The sequence below is a fragment of the Pristiophorus japonicus genome, unplaced genomic scaffold (genome assembly GCF_044704955.1).
Source record: "Pristiophorus japonicus isolate sPriJap1 unplaced genomic scaffold, sPriJap1.hap1 HAP1_SCAFFOLD_498, whole genome shotgun sequence".
Lineage (NCBI taxonomy): Eukaryota > Metazoa > Chordata > Chondrichthyes > Pristiophoridae > Pristiophorus > Pristiophorus japonicus.
In genome coordinates this window covers 297,146-321,104 of record NW_027254404.1, presented here as the reverse complement: position 1 = coordinate 321,104, position 23,959 = coordinate 297,146, and the positions used below count along the sequence as shown (strand labels likewise).

The 23,959-nt window shown below is 48.7% G+C and overlaps 1 protein-coding gene across 1 annotated transcript in view; it reads right to left on the bottom strand.

Moving 5' to 3' along the window:
* Positions 1-23,959, bottom strand: part of LOC139253676 (neutrophil cytosol factor 2-like) — a 151,957-nt gene that overhangs the window by 76,367 nt on the left and 51,631 nt on the right. The window contains exons 4-8 of the mRNA XM_070873514.1: positions 19,237-19,371; positions 13,377-13,484; positions 10,009-10,068; positions 8,404-8,426; positions 558-696 (exon numbers count right to left, since the gene is read on the bottom strand). Coding sequence (XP_070729615.1) covers positions 558-696; positions 8,404-8,426; positions 10,009-10,068; positions 13,377-13,484; positions 19,237-19,371 — 465 coding nt within the window. The remainder of the gene's footprint in view (positions 1-557; positions 697-8,403; positions 8,427-10,008; positions 10,069-13,376; positions 13,485-19,236; positions 19,372-23,959) is intronic.

Here is a 23,959-nt window from a genome sequence, read left to right as displayed (position 1 = left end):
GGGGGGGGGGGGGGGCGCGCTAATTAAAGGCACTGGGCGTCAGGTAGGCCAACATTTAATTTTCACCCCACTATGCTGCCTTTTGAATTGTTCCCATCCTGCGATTGATCTTCGAGTGCTTGGGGCTGCTCTGCGCGGGTCACATGTGTTGTCGCCCACCATTGGCAGCCTTTCCATCGAACTGCCTCAGCTTTGGCCCTTCCCTTTAAGGGAGGGGCCTGTAACTCCAGCACCACTGCACGGGACATTGTGCCGCGCTCTGCCGCCCCTCTTGCTCCCTTTAACACTCCAAGGAAAGTGGAAGCGCTTAATTTAGTGCTCCAATTCCCTGCTGCAGCTCCAAACCAGAAGTTCACATCGGATTCACTTGTGTAGTGCCCAGGGACACTTTTGCATTCCCGCAAAAGTTATCGCTCCAAATGGGACGCGACGCAATACTTAGCCCCAAGTCTTGAAATTTGAGCATGAGCTGGGGTTGATGAAGTGGCAGTGTTAATGGTAAGCCTCCCAATGGGTGAGCACACTAGTACAGGAAAAGAATTTCACACAGCTCCCACCTGACCATCGGTAATCACAGTTGACCAGCCATCCTCTCCATTCTCCAGGACGAAAACAGCACTCCCAGCTTTCCCTTCAGCCTCACTTGTTGTTTTGGGAGTGAAGTCGAACAGCAGGCGGTGATATCCTCGCGTTCCTCTGATAACAGGCAGGAGAACTAATTAGCCAATAGCAAGCAGGGACTGTTAACAACAGCGCACTCACCTCGGAGTCACAAGGTTGTAGGTTCAAGTACAACTCCAGAGGCGGGAGTACAAAAATCTAGGCTGACACTCCCAGTGCAGTGCTGAGGGAACGCCGCACTGTGGGAGGGTCAGTACTGAGGGAGCGCAGCACTGTCGAGGGGCAGTACTGTGGGAGCGATGCACTATCGGAGGTGCAGTACTGAGGGAGTGCAGCACTGTCGGAGGGGCAATACAGAGCGAGCGCCGCACTGTCGAAGGGACAATACTGAGGGAGTGCGGCATGGTCGGAGGGGCAATACTGAGGGAGCGCCACACTGTCGGAGGGGCAGTACTGAGGGAGCGCCGCACTGTCAGAGGTAGCGTCTGTCAGGTTGATGTCAAAGATCCCACGAAACTATTCTCCCTTGTGTCCTAGCCAAATATTGATCCCTCAACCAACATCACTAAAATCAGATGATCTGTGAATTATCTCATTGCTGTTTGTGGGATCTGGATGTGTGCAACTTGACTGCCGCGTTTCCAACATTACAACAGGGACGTCATTTGACAAGTACATTAATGGTTGTAACGTGTTTGAGGAGGTCCTGAGGTCGTGAGAGGCGCAATAGAAACGGAGGAGCAGAAATTTCGGGTCCAAGTACAAAATCACTAAAACTAGTGGACAGGCACAAAAATGTATTAAAAAGGGAATGGAATATTTGTCATGTATTCAACTGTCATTGTAACCCATGTATAAATTGAACTAAGTTGTGCACCGTGAGAACACTGACCACTAGGTGGTGAACTTGTGGGAGACACTCCTAACCTGGACTTTCAGGTATAAAAGGGGAAGCTCCACCCACCTTCATCACTTCATTGCTGGCTAATAAAGGTAACTGGTCACAGAGTGATCTTCTCTCAAGTATGGGCCTCATGTGCATTTGTACTGTATAGTAAGGACATATCATTGGCGACGAGAAACTGGGATTTAAACCACGCGAGCATGGCCACTAGCAGCACAGATGAGAGGTACTGTGTTGGTGATGATTGTGATGATTTTATTGAGAGACTACAGCAAAGTTTCGTCACTAAGGAATGTTTGGGACAGGATTCGGCCGACAAACGCAGGGCTCATCTCCTGACGGTTTGTGGATCCAGGACGTACTCCCTGATGAAGGACCTTCGAGCACCAGAGAAGCCGGCGGGCAAGACGTTCAAAGAGCTCAGTAAGTTGATCGGGGAACACTTTAAACCGGCGAGCAGCAGGCACATGGCAAGACACTGGTTTTACATCCACCGGCGGCGAGAAGGGCAAAGCGTTCCAGACTTCGTGGCAGACCTCCGGCGACTGGTGAGCCTATGTAAGTTCCCAGATGCATGCAGAGCGGAGATGCTGAGAGATTTTTTTATTGAGGGCATCGGGCACGTTGGAGTTTTCAGGAAAATGATTGAGACCAAAGACTTGACCCTGGAAACGGTGGCTTTGATGGCCCAGACATTTATCTCAGAGGAGGAAAAGACAAGAATGATGTTTGACAAAAATCTTGGTTTAAATGCAGCAAATGGACAGAGAGTCAACATTGTTAATGCGGCACATAGTTCTCCAGGCAGACAGGGGCAATCGGACCTGCCCGAGCATGTAGTCGAACCCAAAGGGAGAATTCAACAGAGACAACGGCTAGCTGAACGGCGATTCATGCCATCACAAGGGACAATGCGGCCAGTAATGGGGCCATCAATACCTGTCAATGGTGCGTTTAAGGACAGTTACAGAGACAGTCAGAGACGATCGACTGGTAATGGACCTTTTGTTTCCAACAACGGCTCATGTTGGAGGTATGGAGGCAAATACCCAGCCAGAGCTTGCAGGTATCAGCAATATACCTGCAGAAACTGCAACGTCAGCGGTCACTTGGCACGTATGTGCAGGAAGCCTGCAGCCAGGTTGATGTACGAGGAGGACGGGCCCGATGTAAGCCCTACAAGGCCAAATGGACACTGGGGGAAAATCGCTGGAAGCTGAAGTTCAGAGAGATCATGTGGAGCACATATACAGTTCATACACCAGGACGCCACCGATAATGATGAAAGTGTTCCTCAATGGCATCCCAGTATCAATAGAGCTAGACACGGGGGCCAGCCAGTCCCTGATGAGTATCAAACAGTTCGACAAGTTGTGGGCGTCCAAGGCCAGGAGGCCAAAATTATTGCCGATTGACGCACAGCTACGGACATATACAAAGGAGATCATTCCGGTGCTAGGCAGCGCCACGGTAGTCGTGACCCACAAAGATTCGGAGAACAGACTGCCACTCTGGATTGTCCCGGGGGACGGTCCCGCATTGCTGGGGAGGAGTTGGCTTGCTGTCATGAACTGGAAATGGGGCGATGTCAATGCAATTTCTTCTGTGGAGCGAACATCATGCTCACAGGTCGTGGACAAATTTGGCTCACTATTTCAACCCGGCATTGGCACTTTCATGGGGACCAAGGTAGTGATTCACATAAACCCGGACGCCAGGCCAGTACACCACAAGGCCAGAGGGGTGCCGTACGTGATGCTGGAAAAGATAGAAGGCGAATTGGACAGCCTACTGAGGGAAGGCATCATCTCGCCAGTCAAATTCAGTGACTGGGCGAGCCCAATTGTGCCTGTGCTCAAGGCGGATGGGTCGGTCAGGATATGTGGCGATTACAAGACCACCATCAATCGGGTATCACTCCAAGACCAGTACCCGCTACCGAGAACGGAGGACCTCTTTGCAACGCTATCCGGTGGCAAACCTTTTTCAAAATTGGACCTGACCTCAGCTTACATGACCCAGGAGCTGGCGAGTGAGTTGAAGAAGCTGACCGCCATCACGACACACAAGGGGTTGTTTGAGTACAACAGATATCCGTTCTGGATTTGCTCGGCTGCCGTGATCTTTCAACGAAACATGGAAAGCCTCCTCAAGTCGATTCCAAGTACGGTGGTTTTTCAAGACGACATCCTTATCACGGGTCGCGATACTGAAGAACACCTCCACAACCTGGAGGAGGTGCTACGCAGACTGGACCGGGTAGGTCTGCGACTGAAAAAGGCGAAGTGCGTCTTCCTAGCTCCAGAGGTAGAATTCCTGGGGATGAGGGTAGCAGCAGACGGGATCGGCCCTACTGTGTCCAAGACGGAAGTGATCCAGAGAGCATCCAGATCCCGTAACACAACGGAGCTGCGTTCATTCCTGGGGCTCCTGAATTATTTTGGTAACTTTCTTCCCAAATTGAGCACGCTGTTAGAGCCGCTACACGTGCTCCTACGCAAAGGTCGCGAATTGGTCTGGGGGGACAGCCAGGAAAGGGCTTTTGATGGAGCATAACAAATTGCGTGCTCTAACAATCTGTTAACGCTATATAACCCATGTAAGAAACTTGTTTTAACGTGCGATGTGTCGTCCTATGGTGTCAGGTGTGTGTTGCAGCATGTTAATGCCAATGGTCAGTTACAGCCGGTAGTTTATGCCTCCAGAAGTCTGTCCCAGGCAGAAAGGGGCTACGGGATGGTAAAAAAGCGCTTGCATGTGTAAATGCAGTAAAAAAAATGCACCAGTATCTGTTTGGCAGGAAATTTGAGCTGGGGACAGATCACAAACCCCAACGTCCCTTTTGGCCGACAACAAGGCCATAAATGCATACAGAGGTGGGCACTCACATTAGCCGCTTATGACTATACAATTCGGCACAGACCGGGCACTGAAAACTGCACCGATGCACTCAGCAGGCTCCTACTAGCCACCACTGAGGGGGCAACCGAGCATGATGCGGAGATGGTCATGACTGTTGAAGCTTTCGAAAGCGAAGACTCACCCGTGACAGCCCGTCAGATCAAAGTCTGGACAAATAGAGACCCGCTACTGTCTTTAGTCAAGAAATGTGTCCTGAATGGGGAATGGGCAGCCATGTACGGGGCATGCCCTGAGGAATTTAAACCATTTCACAGGCACAAGGATGAACTCTCGATCCAGGCCAATTGCCTACTATGGAGAAACCGAGTAGTCATGCCCCAGATGGGCAGAGAGGTGTTCATCCGAGAACTCCACAATGAGCACCCAGGCATTGTCATGATGAAGGCAATTGCCAGGTCACACGTTTGGTGGCCAGGGATAGATGCAGACCTGGAACTTTGTGTTCACAGGTGCAACACGTGTGCCCAGCTGGGCAATGCGCCCAGGGAAGCCCCTCTTAGCCCCTGGTCCTGGCCCGCCAAGCCATGGTCACACATCCATGTGGACGACGCAGGTCCTTTCATGGGAAAAATGTTTTTGGTTGCAGTAGATGCCTACTCCAACTGGATCGAGTGTGACATTCTCAATTCAAGCACATCCTCTGCCACGGCAGAAAGTCTACGGGCAATGTTTGCCGCCCATGGTCTACCGGACACCTTGGTCAGCGACAATGGCCCGTGCTTTACAAGCATTGAATTCCAGGACATCATGGCAGGAAATGGTATCAACCATGTCAGAACGGCACCGTTCAAGCCGGCCTCAAACGGCCAGGCAGAACGAGCAGTGCAGATAATCAAACAGGGGATGCTCAGAATCCAAGGGGGTTCCCTACAAAGCCGCTTATCACGCCTCCTGTTGGCCAATAGATCCCGACCACACTCGCTCACAGGGGTCCCATGAGACTGAGAGGCAATCTAACCGAGGTGTTTAAAGTGTTAATAGCATTTGATCGGGTGCATAGAGAGAAAGTATTTCCTCTGATGGAGAGTCCAGAACAAGGGGATGAAACCTTAAACTTAGAGCCAGGTCATTCAGGGGCAATGTCAGTAAGCACTTCTTCACACTCAGGGTTGTGGAACTCTGGAACTCTCCCTCCCCCACACAAAGGCTGTGAATGGTGGGGGTCAATTGGAGCTTTCAGCACTGAGATTGATAGATTTTTGATGGGTAAAAGTATTAAGGGTTATGGAATCAAGGAGAACAGGCTTGAGAGGCTGAAAGGCCTCTGCTTTTTCTAATGTTACAAAGACCCAGTACTTCCAACTTGGATAATTCCCACTCAGCCAACACCCACCCTCACTAACCTACATTGGGTCCAGTCCCCTAACAGCTCAAATTTACCACTCTCCTCGCTATCTCTGTAACCTCCTCCAACCCTACAACTCCTCATCCCATACTGGCGGCTGAGGTCGGTTTTAAGAAGAGTCTTAAAGGAGCAGAGCTAGGTAGAGGCGGAGAGGTTGGTTTAGGGAGGCAGTTCTAGAGTTTAGGGCATAGGCAGCTGAAGGCTTGGCCGCCAATGGTGGAGTGATTAAAATCGGAGACACACAAGGGGCCAGAATTGGAGGAATGCAGAGATCTCGGCGGGGGGGGGGGGGGGGGGGGGGGGAAGGTTACAGAGATAGGAAGGGGGCGAGGCCATGGAGGGATTTGAAAACAAGGATAAGAATTTTTAAAATCGAGGTGTTGCTGGACCAGGAGCCAATGTAGGTCAGTGAGCACTAGGGTGATGGGTGAGCGGGACCTAGTGCGAGTTAGGACACAGGCAGCAGAGTTTTAGATGGGCTCAGGTTTATGGAAGATGGAAGGCCAGCCAGGAGTCCGTTGGAATAGTCAAGTCTAGAGGTAACAAAGGCATGGATGAGGGTTTCAGCAGCGGATAAGTGGAGTCGTGCAACGTTACAGAGGTGGAAGTAGGTGATGTTGGTGATGGTGCAGATATGTGGTTGGAAGTTCATCTAAGGGTCAAATATGACATCAAGGTTGTGAACAGTCTGGTTCAGCCTCAGATAGTTGCCCAGGAGCGGGATGGAGACAGCAGCTTGGGAATGCAGTTTGTGGCAGGGACTGAAGACAATAGCTTCGGTCTTCCCAATGTTGAGTTGGAGCAATTTTCTGCTCATCTCTGACAAGCATCTGACAAATCATGGCTGATCGTTTACCCCCAATCCCATGAGCCCTAATTTTGTTTAATAACCTCTTGTGTGGCACCTTATGTTACTATGTTATCGAATGCCTTCTGAAATCCAAATACATATATCCACTGGTCCCCCTTATCTATTTTACTAGTTACATCCTCAAAAAACACTAACTGATTTGTCAAACATGATTTCCCTTTCATAAATCTGTGTTGACTCTGCCCAATTCTATTATTATTTTCCAAGTGCCTGTTACCACATCTTTAATAATAGATTCTAGCATTTTCCCTACGACTGATGTCAGGCTAACTGGCCTGTAAGTTCCCCATTTTCTCTCTCCCTCCTTTCTTAAATAGCGGTGTTACATTAGCTGCCTTCCAATCTGCGGGAACCGTTCTAGAATCTATGGAATTTTGGAAGATGACAACCAGTGCATCCACTATCTCTACAGCCATCTCTTTCACAATCCTAGGATGTAGGCCATCAGTCCCATTAATTTCTCCAGTACTTTTTTTTTAAACTAATACTAATTTCTTTCAGTTCCTCATTCTCGCTAGATGCTTCATTCTCCACTATTTCCAGGAGGTTTTTTGTATCTTCTTCTGTGAAGCATAGAAACATATAAATTTACAGCGCCGAAGGAGGCCATTTTGGCCCATCGTGTCCGCGTCGGCTGACAAAGAGCCGCACGGGCCTTGGTCAACAGCCCTAAAGGTTGCATATAAATCTATGAACAATGACGGAAAAGCAAAGAGCACTCAGTCCAACCAGTCCGCCTCACACAACTGCGACACCCCTTACACTGAAACATTCTACACTCCACCCCAACCAGAGCCATGTGATCTCCTGGGAGAGGCAAAAACCAGATTAAAAACCCAGGTCAGTTTAGGGAGAGAAAATCTGGGAAAATTCCTCTCCGACCCATCCAGGTGATCGACACTAGTCCAGGAGATCACCCTGGCGGTATTCTATTCCCTGCAGTACTTACCATTATATCTGCGCCGTCCAACAAAAGGTCATCCAGCCTAATCCCAATTACCAGCTCTGGGTCCGTAACCCTGCAGGTTACTGCACTTTAAGTGTCCATCCAAGACAGACACAAAGTATTGGTTTAATTTCTCTACCATTCCCCATTATAATTTCTCCTGTCTCAGCCTGTAAGGGACTCACATTTACTTTCATTAATCTTTTTACATACCTATAGAAGCTTTTACCATCTGTTTTTATGTTTATCACTAGTTTACTCTCATATTCTATTCTTTATCAATTTCTTGGTCCTCTTTGCCAAATTCTAAAATGCTCCCAATCCTCAGACTTACTGCTCTTTTTGGCAACATTATAAGCCTCTTCCTTTGAACTAATTCTATCTTTAACTTCTTGTTACCCATGGTTGGCCCACTTATCCTGTGAGGTTGTTGTGCCTTAAAGGAATGTAGGTTTGTTTTAAATAATGTATTCATTCTTGAAATGCGAGCCATTGCTTGGATATCGTCATATCTTTGAGTGTAGTTTCACAATCTACCTTAGCCAACACGCCCCTCATAACTACGTAGTTTGCTTTGTTTAGGTTTAACTCCCTAGTTTCAGAATTAACTAAATCACTTTCAAACTCATATAACTCAACCCCACCCATGCATAGAAAAGACACTGGGGGGAGGGATACCAATCAAACTGGCACGGCCTCACCCACTGAGGACTCACCGGGCAATGTGCAGGGGCTCACCGGGCAATGTGCAGGGGCTCACCGGGCAATGTACAAAATACTTGTTTTATACTTACACCGCACCTTCGTCTTCCGATTTCTGTCAAAGAAAATGACAGACAGGGTGTTAGACATTCTGAGCCCTCATTACCCCGATCAGCAGCGTAAAAATCCACGTTCTCAAGTCATCCTTTTTAGGAGGCTTCAAATTCTGCTGTCTCCTGTCTGACAGCCTTCACCAGCCTATGGTGTAGCTATCAGAACTTGGTGACTGATCCATCTCGACTTCTGCTCATTTTTCCCATCTCCAGTTCTCATCCAATTGTTCCATAGACCCCACTAGTTCCTCTACATTCTCACTCCCACCATCATTTGTAAAAACAGATGCTAAATTTTTCAAATCTCTGCCAAACCTTCATTCTCCAAAGTGAGGCTCCTTCCTTCATCGCACAGTGGTCCTAACCTCTTTCACTTTGTCGGTTCTGGCGTTGTTGACATGGCCGCATTTATTGCACATCCATAGATCCCCTAACAAACCAGTGAGCCTATTTGACCCACTGCAGTCCGTGGGCTCAGTATCCACTCCCTCCACCACTGGCGCACCATAGCTACAGGATACACTGGAGAAACTAGCAACTCGCCAAGGTTACTCCATCACTACCTCCCTCGCCATCACCTCTACCACCTAGGAGGCAGCAATATTATGGCAACATCATCACCTCAAAGTTACAAACTATCCTGACATGGACATATATTTTTGTACCTCCTTCGTCGCTGGGTTAATATCCTGGAATTCTCCAGCAGCACTGTGGGAACACCTTCATTCATGGATTGCAAAGAAAATCATTAGGAATATAGAAAGTAAAATAGGGAGCTGAAAAGGAGGTTGGGAAAGTTAAACGGGAATGCGACAAAAGACAATAATATGAAAGGGAATAGCTAAAGCAAAAGTAGGACACAGCCTGTACTGTCCTGTCCATGATGGAGGAGACCAATCCCACTTCAATGGAAAGCGTCCCTGTGACTGGGGAGCGTCTCATTGACTGGGACCTTTCCCCTGTCCCCATTCCGTGTCCCTTTCTGCACTCCTTTCCTTTCTCCAAATTGTGTTTTCCCTTCCCCCATCCCATTAGTTTAAAATCTCCCCCACTTGATTAGTTATTCTGCCAGAGAATGCACCATCCCAGCCTTGATAAGGTGATGCCCACCTACCCTGTACAGACCACTTCTGCCCCAGCACTGGTCCCAGCTATCACAACCACTGCTCCCTCCATCTGTCCAACGTCGCAATCCCCTTCCATCTTAATATGGACTAGCGCATGAGCACGGCCAGTAATGCTGAGATTGTTCCCCATCTCCGCGTGCTGTCAGACTGCACGCCCATCTGCGCTCTCACACGGTGAGGGAGGCAAGAGGCACAGCTTGCTGGAAATCCAGTCAATGATGTCACCCCACAGCCCTCTGCATAGGTGGGAGAGCACAAGTAGCTCCCCATGTCACCCTTCAACTGCATCTCGCCCCCCCCACCCCCCCAACCAGTCTTCCTCCAAGTCTCCACCCCCGCCCCCCCCCCACCCTAGCCCTACTTCTCCCTCCTCATCTCCTACCCCCTCCTCTCTTGTCTCTTCCCTCTCTCTCCTCTCCCACGCAGCTGTGATTGGCAGTTGTACAGACAGACGTACCATTGGGCGAAGGGGCCCGAATCCAGCGAAGTTGTCGTTTGGGACAACGGAGGAGATCACCTGGAGACACAGAGTGGAGAAGAGATGCATGTTAATCAGCTGGAAACCCGCTTTCGCATCCCGCGCTTTCATTTGAAAGCAAAAGCACAGTACAGGAGCGCCGGGCATCCCTTCACTGCTCCACAGCCCCTCCTGGCTGCTCGGGGCAATAGATTAATGAGGTGGGGAACTGACCGGAAACATAGAAACATAGAAACATAGAAAATAGGTGCAGGAGTAGGCCATTCGGCCCTTCTAGCCTGCACCGCCATTCAATGAGTTCATGGCTGAACATTCAACTTCAGTACCCCATTCCTGCTTTCTCGCCATACCCCTTGATCCCCCTAGTAGTAAGGACCTCATCTAACTCCTTTTTGAATATATTTAGTGAATTGGCCTCAACAACTTTCTGTGGTAGAGAATTCCACAGGTTCACCACTCTCTGAGTGAAGATGTTCCTCCGCATCTCGGTCCTAAATGGCTTACCCCTTATCCTTAGACTGTGACCTCTGGTTCTGGACTTCCCCAACATTGGGAACATTCTTCCTGCATCTAACCTGTCTAACCCCGTCAGAATTTTAAATGTTTCTATGAGGTCCCCTCTCATTCTTCTGAACTCCAGTGAATACAAGCCCAGTTGATCCAGTCTTTCTTGATAGGTCAGTCCCGCCATCCCGGGAATCAGTCTGGTGAACCTTCGCTGCATTCCCTCAATAGCAAGAATGTCCTTCCTCAGGTTAGGAGACCAAAACTGTACACAATACTCCAGGTGTGGCCTCACCAAGGCCCTGTACAACTGTAGCAACACCTCCCTGCCCCTGTACTCAAATCCCTTTGCTATGAAGGCCAACATGCCATTTGCTTTCTTAACCGCCTGCTGCATCTGCATGCCAACCTTCAATGACTGATGTACCATGACACCCAGGTCTCTTTGCACCTCCCCTTTTCCTAATCTGTCACCATTCAGATAATAGTCTGTCTCTCTGTTTTTACCACCAAAGTGGATAACCTCACATTTATCCACATTATACTTCATCTGCCATGCATTTGCCCACTCACCTAACCTATCCAAGTCGCTCTGCAGCCTCACAGCATCCTCCTCGCAGCTCACACTGCCACCCAACTTAGTGTCATCCGCAAATTTGGAGATACTACATTTAATCCCCTCATCTAAATCATTAATGTACAGTGTAAACAGCTGGGGCCCCAGCACAGAACCTTGCGGTACCCCACTAGTCACTGCCTGCCATTCTGAAAAGTACCCATTTACTCCTACTCTTTGCTTCCTGTCTGACAACCAGTTCTCAATCCATGTCAGTACACTACCCCCAATCCCATGTGCTCTAACTTTGCACATCAATCTCTTGTGTGGGACCTTGTCGAACGCCTTCTGAAAGTCCAAATATACCACATCAACTGGTTCTCCCTTATCCACTCTACTGGAAACATCCTCAAAAAATTCCAGAAGATTTGTCAAGCATGATTTCCCTTTCACAAATCCATGCTGACTTGGACCTATCATGTCACCTCTTTCCAAATGCACTGCTATGACATCCTTAATAATTGATTCCATCATTTTACCCACTACCGATGTCAGGCTGACCGGTCTATAATTCCCTTATTTCTCTCTCCCTCCTTTTTTAAAAAGTGGGGTTACATTGGCTACCCTCCACTTCATAGGAACTGATCCAGAGTCAATGGAATGTTGGAAAATGACTGTCAACGCATCCACTATTTCCAAGGCCACCTCCTTAAGTACTCTGGGATGCAGTCCATCAGGCCCTGGGGATTTATCGGCCTTCAATCCCATCAATTTCCCAAACACAATTTCCCGGCTAATAAGGATTTCCCTCAGTTCCTCCTCCTTACTAGACCCTCCGACCCCTTTTATAACCGGAAGGTTGTTCGTGTCCTCCTTCGTGAATACCGAACCAAAGTACTTGTTCAATTGGTCCGCCATTTCTTTGTTCCCCGTTATGACTTCCCCTGATTCTGACTGCAGCGGACCTACGTTTGTCTTTACTAACCTTTTTCTCTTTACATATCTATAGAAACTTTTGCAATCCGTCTTAATGTTCCCTGCAAGCTTCTTCTCATACTCCATTTTCCCTGCCCTAATCAAACCCTTTGTCCTCCTCTGCTGAGTTCTAAATTTCTCCCAGTCCCCAGGTTCGCTGCTATTTCTGGCCAATTTGTATGCCACTTCCTTGGCTTTAATACTATCCCTGATTTCCCTTGACAGCCACGGTTGAACCACCTTCCCTTTTTTATTTTTATGCCAGACAGGAATGTACAATTGTTGTAGTTCATCCATGCGGTCTCTAAATGTCTGCCATTGCCCATCCACAGTCAACCCCTTAAGTATCATTCGCCAATCCATCCCAGCCAATTCACGCCTCATACCTTCAAAGTTAGCCTTCTTTAAGTTCTGGACCATGGTCTCTGAATTAACTGTTTCATTCTCCATCCCAATGCAGAATTCCACCATATTATGGTCACTCTTCCCCAAGGGGCCTCGCACAACGAGATTGCTAATTAATCCTCTCTCATTACATAACACCCAGTCTAAGATGGCCTCCCCCCTAGTTGGTTCCTCGACATATTGGTCTAAAAAACCATCCCTTATGCACTCCAGAAAATCCTCCTCCACTGTATTGTTTCCAGTTTGGTTAGCCCAATCTATGTGCATATTAAAGTCACCCATTATAACTGCTGCACCTTTATTGCATGCACCCCTAATTTCATGTTTGATGCCCTCCCCAACATCACTACTACTGTTTGGAGGTCTGTACACAACTCCCACTAACGTTTTTTGCCCTTTGGTGTTCTGCAGCTCTACCCATATAGATTCCACATCATCCAAGCTAATGTCCTTCCTAACTATTGCCTTAATCTCCTCCTTAACCAGCAATGCTACCCCACCTCCTTTTCCTTTTATTCTATCCTTCCTGAATGTTGAATACCCCTGGATGTTGAGTTCCCAGCCCTGATCATCCTGGAGCCACGTCTCCGTAATCCCAATCACATCATATTTGTTAACATCTATTTGCACAGTTAATTCATCCACCTTATTGCGGATACTCCTTGCATCGAGGGGGGGTCCAAACAGACAGGATGTGAGATAGATACCCGAGAATTGGAGAAATACAGAGAGCAATATCCGTATAAAAATCATCCAACGTCATGATGTGGTGAACTGGAGAAATATAAATGGCCTGCTATGACAAGCAATAATTTGAATTTAAAACTGTTGTGTGAAATGGTTGATTTACGAGGACAGCATGCAGTGTGACACGGACTATCGGCCAGACCCCAAATCCGCCTCTTACCTTGGGGGTTCCCAGGAAGTCTTTCAGATTCAGCTCGTCCACCTCATGTTTGCGAGGTCTGAACACGATGCCCTCGGGCACGTCGACTGGGTCAAACGTGTCAGCACGCTGAGAAAACAAAGCAACGATCAGACACGATCAGCACCAACTACAGGCCCAGAGCGTGGGGGGGGGGGTCTCTCTGTCTCTCTCCCCCAAGTCAAAAGGTTGTGGGTTCAAGTCCCACTCCAGGGACTGCAGCACAACAATCCAGGCTGACACTCCAGTGCAGTGCTGAGGGAGGAAACGTTAAACCGAGGCCCTATCTGATGCCAATGATCCGACGGCCACTGTTCTTAAGAACAGCAAGGGAGTTCTCCCCGGTGTCCTGGCCAATGTTTATCCCTCAATCAGCATCACTGAAAACAGATTATCACATTGTTCTTTGTGGGAGCTTGCTGTGTACAATTTGGCTGCCGCATTCCCAACCTTACAACAGTGACTACACTTTAAAAAGTACTTCATTGGCTATAAAAGGCTTTAGGATGTCCTGAGGTTGTGAAAGGTATTTAATAAATGCAAGTCTTTCTTTCTTTTTGGATGTTAACTAACAACTCCCCTTAAATTCCGCTGGAACGTAGTGGCAGCGATAAGCATGCTCTGCTGCGCCGGCAATTACATCATCGCCGTGCCCAGCGTCCCCCCGTTAGCTCCCCGGACCCTGGGGTGGGTAACGCCCCCTAAAGCTGCACCGGGCGCGTACAGGGTGGCCTGCCACTTGCTAAAGGGGAGGTGTGGCCCATTGCAATAAAAAATGTAACCGATTTTGTTGGCGCTTTGAACGCGGGGCCCGAGCTGCGATCGGCCAGCCTGGGACTCTGCTTGAATCCTGGGCTGTTGGCACAGCAATTGGGGGGGCGATAACCTGAATTTAGTGAGTGGCACCGCTGTGCCTGCCACACAACGTCACGCCTCCCGGATCTTACCGGCCTCAAACTGGGCACAGCACAATTTTCCCCCCTATATTTGTGGTTCAGTCTTTCCCGACAGATCCCGGTGTTCCAGACTGCTCTCCCATTGGTACAAATAGCCATGAATTAGTGTGTGCCCAGGGATTGATCAGGCAATCGGCATTTTCTTCAGCTCCCTGCTTGTACTATGCCTGCTCATATTCTTCCTCCAATCATTACTTTCAGGGTTTAACCTGTACATAAAAATTTCTTATACAGTAAAAGTAACACACTGCACGTTTAACAGCTTGTTATCTTAAATATCTCCTCCAGAAAGTGGAAAAGAACAGTCACACCTAATATTACATGGTATTTACAGCACGGAAGGAGGCCATTTCGGCCCATCATGTCCATGCCAGCCGACCAAGAACTATCCAGCCTAATCCCACTTTCCAGCTCTCGGTCTGTAGCCCTGTAGGTTAGTGCACATCCAGGTACTTTTTAAATGTGGTGAGGGTTTCTGCCTCTACCACCCTTTCAGGCAGAGAGTTCCAGACCCCCACCACCCTCTGGGTGAAGAAATCTCACCTCATATCTCTTCTAAACCTCCACCCAATTACTTTAAATCTATGCCCCTGGTTCTTGACCCCACTGCCAAGGGAAATAGGCCCTTTCTATCCAGGCCCCCCATAAATGTATACACCTCAATCAGGTCTCCCCTCAGTCTCCTTTGTGCCAAATTAACAGACCCAGCATCTCCAATCTTTCCTCATAGCCAAAATTCTCCAGTCCAGGCAACATTCCTGTAAATCTCTGTACCCTCCCTAGTGCAATCACATCCTTCCTGTAATGTGGTGACCAGAACTACACACCGTACTCTAGCTGCGGCCTAACTAGTGTTTTATACAGTTCAAGCATAACCTCCCTGCTCTTGTATTCTATGCCTTGCCTAATAAAGGCAAGCATTCCGTATGCCTTCTTAACCACCTTATTTTATTCACCTGTCCTGCTACCTTCAGGGATCTGTGGACATGCACTCCAAGGTCCCTTTTATTATGTATAGAAGAACTCCACGAGGCTGAGTACTGTGAGCTAAACTTAGTGTGACCTTAAGACTTCTTTATTACAACTCCAGAGTGCCTAAACAACATGGTAGCCAACCTTTTATACTGGCCCTGCACGAGTGTGCAGGTGACCATTAGGACTTCAACAGTCGCATCCTCTGGTGGCAAGTATTACATAGTTACACACGTAACACCTGTGTTCCTCTGTACTTTTCAGTATCGTACCATTTAAAGTGTATTCCCTTGCCTTGTTAAGACCTCCCTAAATGCATTATCTCACACTTACCCGGATTGAATTCCATTTGCCACTGTTCTGCCCACCTGACCAGTTAATTGATATCTTCCTGCAGTCCACAGCTTTAGTCCTCATTATCAATCACACAGCCCATTTTAGTGTCATCTGTAAACTTATTAATCATACCTCCAACATTCAAGTCCAGATCATTGATGTATACCATAAAAAGCAAGGGACCCAGCACTGAGCCCTGCAGAACACCGCTGGATACAGCCTTCCAGTCACATAACACCCATTAACCATTACCCTTTGCTTCCTGCCTCTGAGCCAATTTTGGATCCAACTTGCCACTTTGCCCTGGATTCCATGGGCTTTTACTTTCGTGACCAGTCTGCCATGTGGAACCTGATCAAAAGCCTTGCTAAAGTCCATATACACGATATCATACATACTACCCTCATCGACTCCTGGTTACCTCCTCGAAAAATTCAATCAAGTTAGTCAGAAATGACCTTCCCTTAACAAGTCCATGCCGACTGTCGATTAATCCATTTCTTTCCAAATGAAGATTAATCCTGTCCCTCAGGGTTTTTTCCAATAATTTTCCCACCACTGAGGTTAGGCTGACTGGCCGATAATTACTCGGTCTATCCTTTCACCTGTACCCAGAGAGGATTGGAAAATGATGGTCAGAGCCTCTGCTATTTCCTCTTTTGCTTCTCTTAATAGACTGGGATACATTTCATCCAGGCCTGGGGATCTATCCACTTTCAAAGCTGCTAAGCCCCTTAATATTTCCCCTCTCGCTTTGTTTATCTCGTCTAATATTTCACACTCCTCCTCCCTGATTGCAAAGTCTGCATCGCCACTCTCTTTCGCGAAAACAGATGCAAAGTATTCATTAAGAATCCTACCCACGTGTTCCGCCTCCACACACAGATTACCTTCATGGTCTCTAATAGGCCCCACTCTTTCTCTAGTTATCCACTTGCTTTAATGTAATGTATTTATAAAACACCTTTAGTTTTCCCAGATTCTTGCCAACATTCTTTCATGCTCTGCACAAGCCTCCTCCCACCCCTCTTCATCTCACCCCAGTAACATATCTTCTCGTGTGCTAAAGTACCTCAGTTTCTCCATTGTTATTTCACTCACCACCGCAGCTCTCAAACTATCTCTTCTGATGGACTTTCCACATAGCAACAAGCCAGGCAAAAACGCTTCCCAGAAAACGCATAGGACCAAAATTAAATCATTTGTTCAATTGAGAAAAATGCTACCACTCAAACCCAATGTGAGGAATTGCAGCAGGCAATGGTGGGCCAGCTATAACCCGCGAGGAGGCTGGCAATGGTGGGTCAGCTATAACCCGCGAGGAGGCAGGCAATGGTGGGTCAGCTATAACCCGCGAGGAGGCTGGCAATGATGGGCCAGCTATAACCCGCGAGGAGGCTGGCAATGGTGGGCCAGCTATAACCCGCGAGGAGGCTGGCAATGGTGGGCCAGCTATAACCCGCGAGGAGGCAGGCAATGGTGAGCCAGCTATAACCCGCGAGGAGGCAGGCAATGGTGAGCCAGCTATAACCCGCGAGGAGGCAGGCAATGGTGAGCCAGCTATAACCCGCGAGGAGGCAGGCAATGGTGAGCCAGCTATAACCCGCGAGGAGGCAGGCAATGGTGAGCCAGCTATAACCCGCGAGGAGGCTGGCAATGGTGAGCCAGCTATAACCCGCGAGGAGGCAGGCAATGACCTTGACATGTACACACATGGAGCAGCTCGGGAAAGTTACAGGAGGGCGAAAGACAGCTGAATCACATTCCAGTGTCTCCGTTATCACACCTCCTCACTGCACTAACACACTCTCATTGTCCCTTCACAATCCAGAACTCTCGCCTTGTGGCCTGATCCTTTGCGTGCCGCCGCCACCCCCCCCCACCCTCCTCCGGCAGCCTGACCCTTCACACTCTGACCCTTTGCCCCCAGCCTGACCCTTCACACTCTGACCCTTTGCCCCCAGCCTGACCCTTCACACTCTGACCCTTTGCCCCCAGCCTGACCCTTCACACTCTGACCCTTTGCCCCCAGCCTGACCTTCACACTCTGACCCTTCGCCCCTGGCCTGACCCTTCACACTCTGACCCTTCGCCCCTGGCCTGACCCTTCACACTCTGACCCTTCGCCCCTGGCCTGACCTACCTACTTTAAGTACTGCCAGCCTTTCTAGTACCACCTCGAACTATTTTTATCTCATCCCGTATCCCTGCAACCTCCTCATTTACCATAACTTTGGCCAAGTGCTCTTCCTTGATAAAGACTGATCATTTAGTACCTTGGCCATGCCTTCTGCCTCCAACCAATAGATCCCCATATTGGTCCCTAATCCCACCTCACTTCTGACAACCCTTTCACCATTAATAAGCCCGCAGAAGACCTTTGAATTCCTCTATGTTAGCCGCTAATCTATTCTCTGACTATCTCTCTGCCCCTCATATTTCCTTTTTCACTTCCTCTGTACTTTTTATATTCTCCCGTATAGTATCAAGAAAATGTCTGTCATACTGCTTTTTCTGCTTTATCCTTCTCTCCAACTCCTTGGTCAACCAGGGCGCTCTGATCTTGGTTACCCTCCCTTACCCCCTTGTGAGAATGCACCTTGACTGTACCCAAACCATCCCCTCTTTAAAGGCCACCCATTGCTCCATTACATGTCTGCCTGCCAGTCTTTGGCTCCAATTTACCCAGGCCACATCCCTCCTCAATTCACTAATATTTGAAATCCCATGGAGAGAGAGAAAATGTGTACCACCTTTATTATTTTATATATGGAGGATAGAGGGGTGTATGATCACTGTTGAGACAACATTTTAATCATTCACCCAGCAATATAAAGGTGCGTTGGCTGGGAGCTATCCCAGCTGGTGAGAATATTCCAGTGATACAATTCAGTGCCAGCAGCAGAGGAAAGGGTTCTCTGTTACAATCTGCGTCACAGTATCGTTTAGCTAAATATTGGGCTGGAAATAGCACTCTCTAACTTGTGGAAGCCACAAGACCTGATCACAGGAGAGATTGGTGTCACGCAAGCCACAAAAATCTCCACTCTTAAAAACCTCCGGCCGGCAGAGGGGTAGAAATGTTTCATTATTTCCCGGCATTTTCCTCACTTCAGGATACTTGCTTGTCCTTAAATGTGAATGAACCAAGCTCGGTTCACTGCCGTGTAACTGTCCTTTGGTCAGGTCAGAAATCCCATCATTCAGTAACTGGCTTTCTAAAAACTCCTTGCAGCAGTGAGTCGGATGTTTGGACGCGTCACGTGCCTCCAAGGTGAGGCTGTACGGAAATCGGTGCAGCCAGTGTTTTCAACAGACAATATGAACTTCAGTTTATCACCATTAGTGCACTCTGGGCTGGTTACCCTGCCAATGCCCGCTCTCTGGGCTGGTTACCCTGCCAATGCCCGCTCTCTGGGCTGGTTACCCTGCCAATGCCCGCTCTCTGGGCTGGTTACCCTGCCAATGCCCGCTCTCTGGGCTGGTTACCCTGCCAATGCCCGCTCTCTGTCATCCTAGCCTAAAGGAGGCATCAGGAAATGGTGATGCTCAACAACGAAATACTGCACCAATCTTACCTTCACCATGCTTAACGCACTCTCCAGTTCAGTGTTGCTGCCCTGGGGCCTCACCCGCACAGCTTCCTCCAGACTTTGTTGGGCCTCCAGCCACTGGCCCAGTCTGCAGTACACTGCAGCCAGATTGTAGAGAACCTGGAGCATGATGGTAAGAATAAGGGTTAGGCTCACCCTGGGGTAATACTTTCACAGACTGTGATGTTCACTTCTTACTTGAAACTGTGTGTGCGCATTTTGTCAAACTGGTGACAGGGTCTGAGGAGCCATCAATGTAGCAAATGAGAAGTGTCATTGATTATAACAACTTGCAATTATATGGTGGGCTTTCATAGAATGACTTGCAATCAGATGGCACAGAATATGCTGGCTCTTTGAAAGAGTTATCCCATTAGTTCCCCACCTTCCCCCTCCACCCCGTTCTTCCCCCTACCCCTGCCCCGCTCTTGCCCCACAGCCCCCCCCCACTCTTTCCCCACAGCCCTCCCCCCCCCACTCTTTCCCCACAGCGACCCCCCCCACTCTTTCGCCACAGCCCTTCCCCCCCCACTCTTTCCCCACAGCCCTCCCCCCCCACTCTTTCCCCACAGCCCTCCCCCCCCCACTCTTTCCCCACAGCCCTCCCCCCCCACTCTTTCCCCACAGCCCTTCCCCCCCCACTCTTTCCCCACAGCCCTCCCCCCCCACTCTTTCCCCACAGCCCTTCCCCCCCCACTCTTTCCCCACAGCCCTCCCCCCCCACTCTTTCCCCACAGCCCTCCCCCCCCCACTCTTTCCCCACAGCCCTCCCCCCCCCACTCTTTCCCCACAGCCCTCCCCCCCCGCTCTTTCCCCACAGCCCTTCCCCCCCCACTCTTTCCCCACAGCCTTCCCCCCCCCGCTCTTTCCCCACAGCCCTCCCCCCGCCCCACTCTTTCCCCAGCCCCCCCCACTCTTTCCCCACAGCCCTCCCCCCCCCACTCTTTCCCCACAGCCCCCCCCCCACTCTTTCCCCACAGCCCTCCCCCCCCCACTCTTTCCCCACAGCCCTTCCCCCCCCACTCTTTCCCCACAGCCCTCCCCCCCCCACTCTTTCCCCACAGCCCTTCCCCCCCCACTCTTTCCCCACAGCCCTCCGCCCCCCACTCTTTCCCCACAGCCCTCCCCCCCCACTCTTTCCCCACAGCCTTCCCCCCCCCCCGCTCTTTCCCCACAGCCCTCCCCCCGCCCCACTCTTTCCCCAGCCCCCCCCACTCTTTCCCCACAGCCCTCCCCCCCCCACTCTTTCCCCACAGCCCTCCCCCCCCCACTCTTTCCCCACAGCCCTTCCCCCCCGCTCTTTCCCCACAGCCCTCCCCCCGCCCCACTCTTTCCCCAGCCCCCCCCCAAACTCTTTCCCCACAGCCCCCCCCCCTTGCTCTTTCCCAACAGCCCTGCAATATTTTCTCCTTCAAGCATTTATCCAATTCCCTTTTGAAAGCTACGATTGAATCTACATCCACGGTGCTATCAGGCAGCGTGTTCCCGATCACAACAACTCACTGCGTAGAAACTATCTATCATTAGTGCCCTCTGGTTCTTTTGCCAATTATCTTAAATTGGTGTCCCCTGATTACTGGCCTTCCTGCCACCAGAAATACTTTCTCCTTATTTACTCTGACAAAACCATTCATAATTTTGAACATCTTTATTACATCTCCTCTTAACCTCCTCTGCTCGAAGGAGAACAACCCGTTTCTCCAGTCTATATAACTGAAGTCCCTCTTCCCTGGGACCATTCTGGTCAATCTCCTCTGCACCCTCTCCAAGGCCTTGACATCCTTCCTAAAATGCAGTGCCCAGAATGGGGCACAATTCTCCGGCTGGTGCCTAACCAGTGTTTTATAAAGATTTAGCATAACTTCCTTGCTTTTGTGTTCTATTCCTCTATTGACATTTTGTCTGAAAATGCTCCTGTGATGCTGCTTGTGATGTTATACTGTGTAAAAGGTGCTATATAAATGCAAGTTGTTGCTGTTGTCATAACCGAGCATTCAAAAGGGTGTGTTGCCCACCTGGTGGAAAGGTAAACGATATCTTAGAGCAACTGGGAGCGTGTAAACGTGCGTATGCGAGCGAGCGTGCGTGCGTATGCGAGAGCATGCAAGAGCGTATGTGCGAGAGCCCGCGCGTGTGCGCGAGAGCGCTTTGTGGCACATCAGTTGACATGCTAGTGAGTACAGAAATAGGAGAGAGCAGATGAATGCGTGGCTGGAAAATTGGTGCAGGAGGGAGGGCTTTAGTTTTCTGAGGCATTGGGACAGTTTCTGGGAAAGGTGGGACCTGTACAAGCCAGGCGGGTTGCATTTCAACAGAGCCGGGACCAATATCCTCGCTGTGGGGGTTGCTAGTGCTGTTGGGGAGGGTTTAAACTAGCTTGGCAGGGGGATGGGAACCTGAGAATAGTGTCAGTAAGGAGGTAAGAAAAACTGGAATTGTAAAACAAAAACGTAGGAAGTAAATTAGGGCAGAGGAAACAAGGGCTAGATAGTAGTCAACAAGGAGGCTTGCCTGTACTAAATGGTATGTACTTCAATGCAACGAATATAGCGAACAAGGCAGATGAGCTGAGAGCACAGTTAGACACTTGGAACTATGATATTATAGCTATTACAGAGACATAGCTGAAAGTATGGCAGCTCAACGTTCCTGGTTACAGGATTTTCGGACGGGATAGAGAGGGGGGGTAAAAAGGGAGGGGGCGTGGTATTGATTAAAGAAACTATCACAGCTATGAGGAGGGATGATATGTTGGACGGATCATCAAACGAACTGAAAAACAAAAAAGGGGCGATCACACTGCTGGGAGTGTACTATAGATCCCCACACAGTGACAGGGAGATAGAAGAGCAAAGATGGAGGCAAATTTCTGAGAAGTGCAAAAATTGCAGAGCAGTAATAGGGGATTTCAACTACCCTAATATTAACTGGGATAAAATTAGTGTGAAGGGTAGAGGGTGCGGAATTCCTAAATTCAGGAGAACTTTTTTAGCCAGCATGTAGCAAGCCCAACATTGGAGGGGGCGGTTCTGTATTTAGTTTTAGGGAATGAAGCTGGGCAGGTAGAAGGGGTATCAGTGGGAGAGCATTTAGGTGCTAGTGATCATAATTCAGTCAGATTTAGGGTAGTTATGGAAAAGGACAAGGATAGACCAGGAATAAAAGTACTAAATTGGGGGAAAGCCCACTTTGCTGAGCTGAGAGTTGATTTGGGCACAGTGGGCTGGAAACAACTACTTGAAGGTAAATCAGTGTCAGAGCAGTGGGAGGCATTCAAGGAGGAGATCCGGAGGGTTCAGACCAAATATGTGAAAGAAAAAGGGTGGGACTAACAAATCTAGAGCCCCCTGGATTTATAGGGGCATACAGGGTAGCATAAAGAAAAAAAGGGAGGCTTATGACAGATACCGAGGGCTAAAATGCTGCAGAATCTAGAGTATAGAAAGTGCAGATATTAGGAAAGCAAAGAGAGAGGATGAAAAATTCTTGGCAAATAAAATCATGGAAAACCCAAAGATGTTTATAAATATATTAAGAGTAACAAGCTAACTAAAGAAAGAGTAGGGCCTATTAAAGACCACGAGGGTAATCTGTGTGTGGAGGCGGGAGATGTGGGTAGGGTTCTTAATGAATACTGTGTGTCTGTTTTCACAAAGGAGAGGGGCGATGCAGACACTGCTATCGAGGAGGAGGAGGAGTGTGAAATATTAGATGAAATAAACATAGTGAGAGGGGAAGTATTAAGGGGTTTAGCAGCTTTGAAAGTGGATAAATACTCAGACCCGGATGAAATGTATCCCAGGCTGTTAAGCGAAGCAAAAGAGGAAATAACAGAGGCTCTGACCATCATTTTCCAATCCTCTCTGGCTTCAGCTGTGGTGCCAGAGGACCGGAGGACTGCTGATGTTTAAAAAAGGAGAAAGGGATAGACCGAGTAATTACAGGCCAGTCAACCTAACCTCAGTGTTGGAAAAATTATTGGAAAGAATTCTGAGGAACAGGATAAATCTTCATTTAGAAAGACACGGATTAATCAAGGATAGTCAACATTGATTTGTTAAGGGAAGGTCACATCTAACAAACTTGATTGAATATTTTGAGGAGGTAACAAGGAGGGTAGATGAGGGCAGTGCATTTGATGTAGTGTATATGGATTTTATCAAAGCTTTTGATAACGTTCCACATAGATTCCGCCGGGCTCAGTATTGGGTCCCTTTTTGTGGTGTACATCAATGAGCTAGACTTGAATATAGGGGGTATGATTAAGAAGTTTGCAGATGGTACTAAAATCGGCTGCAAGGTTGATAATGAAGAAGAAAGCTGTAGACTGCAGGAAGATATCAATAAACTGATCAGGTGGATTTTAGCAAGGTTTTTGATAAGGTTCCAAATGGCAGACTGCTCATGAAAGTAAATGCCCATGAGATCCAGGGGCAAAGTGGCAAGTTGGATCCAAAATTGGCTCACAGGCAGGAAAGCAAAGGGTAATGGTTGATGGGTGTTATGTGACTGGGAAGACTGCATCCAGTGGGGTTCTGCAGGAGTCAGTACTAGGTCCCTTGCTTTTTGTAATATATAACAATGATCTAGACTTGAATATGGGGGTGTGATTAAGAAGTTTCAAGATGATACTAAAATTGGCCTTGTGCTTGATAATGAAGAAGAAAGCTGCGGACTGCAGGAAGATATCAACTGGTCAGGTGGGCAG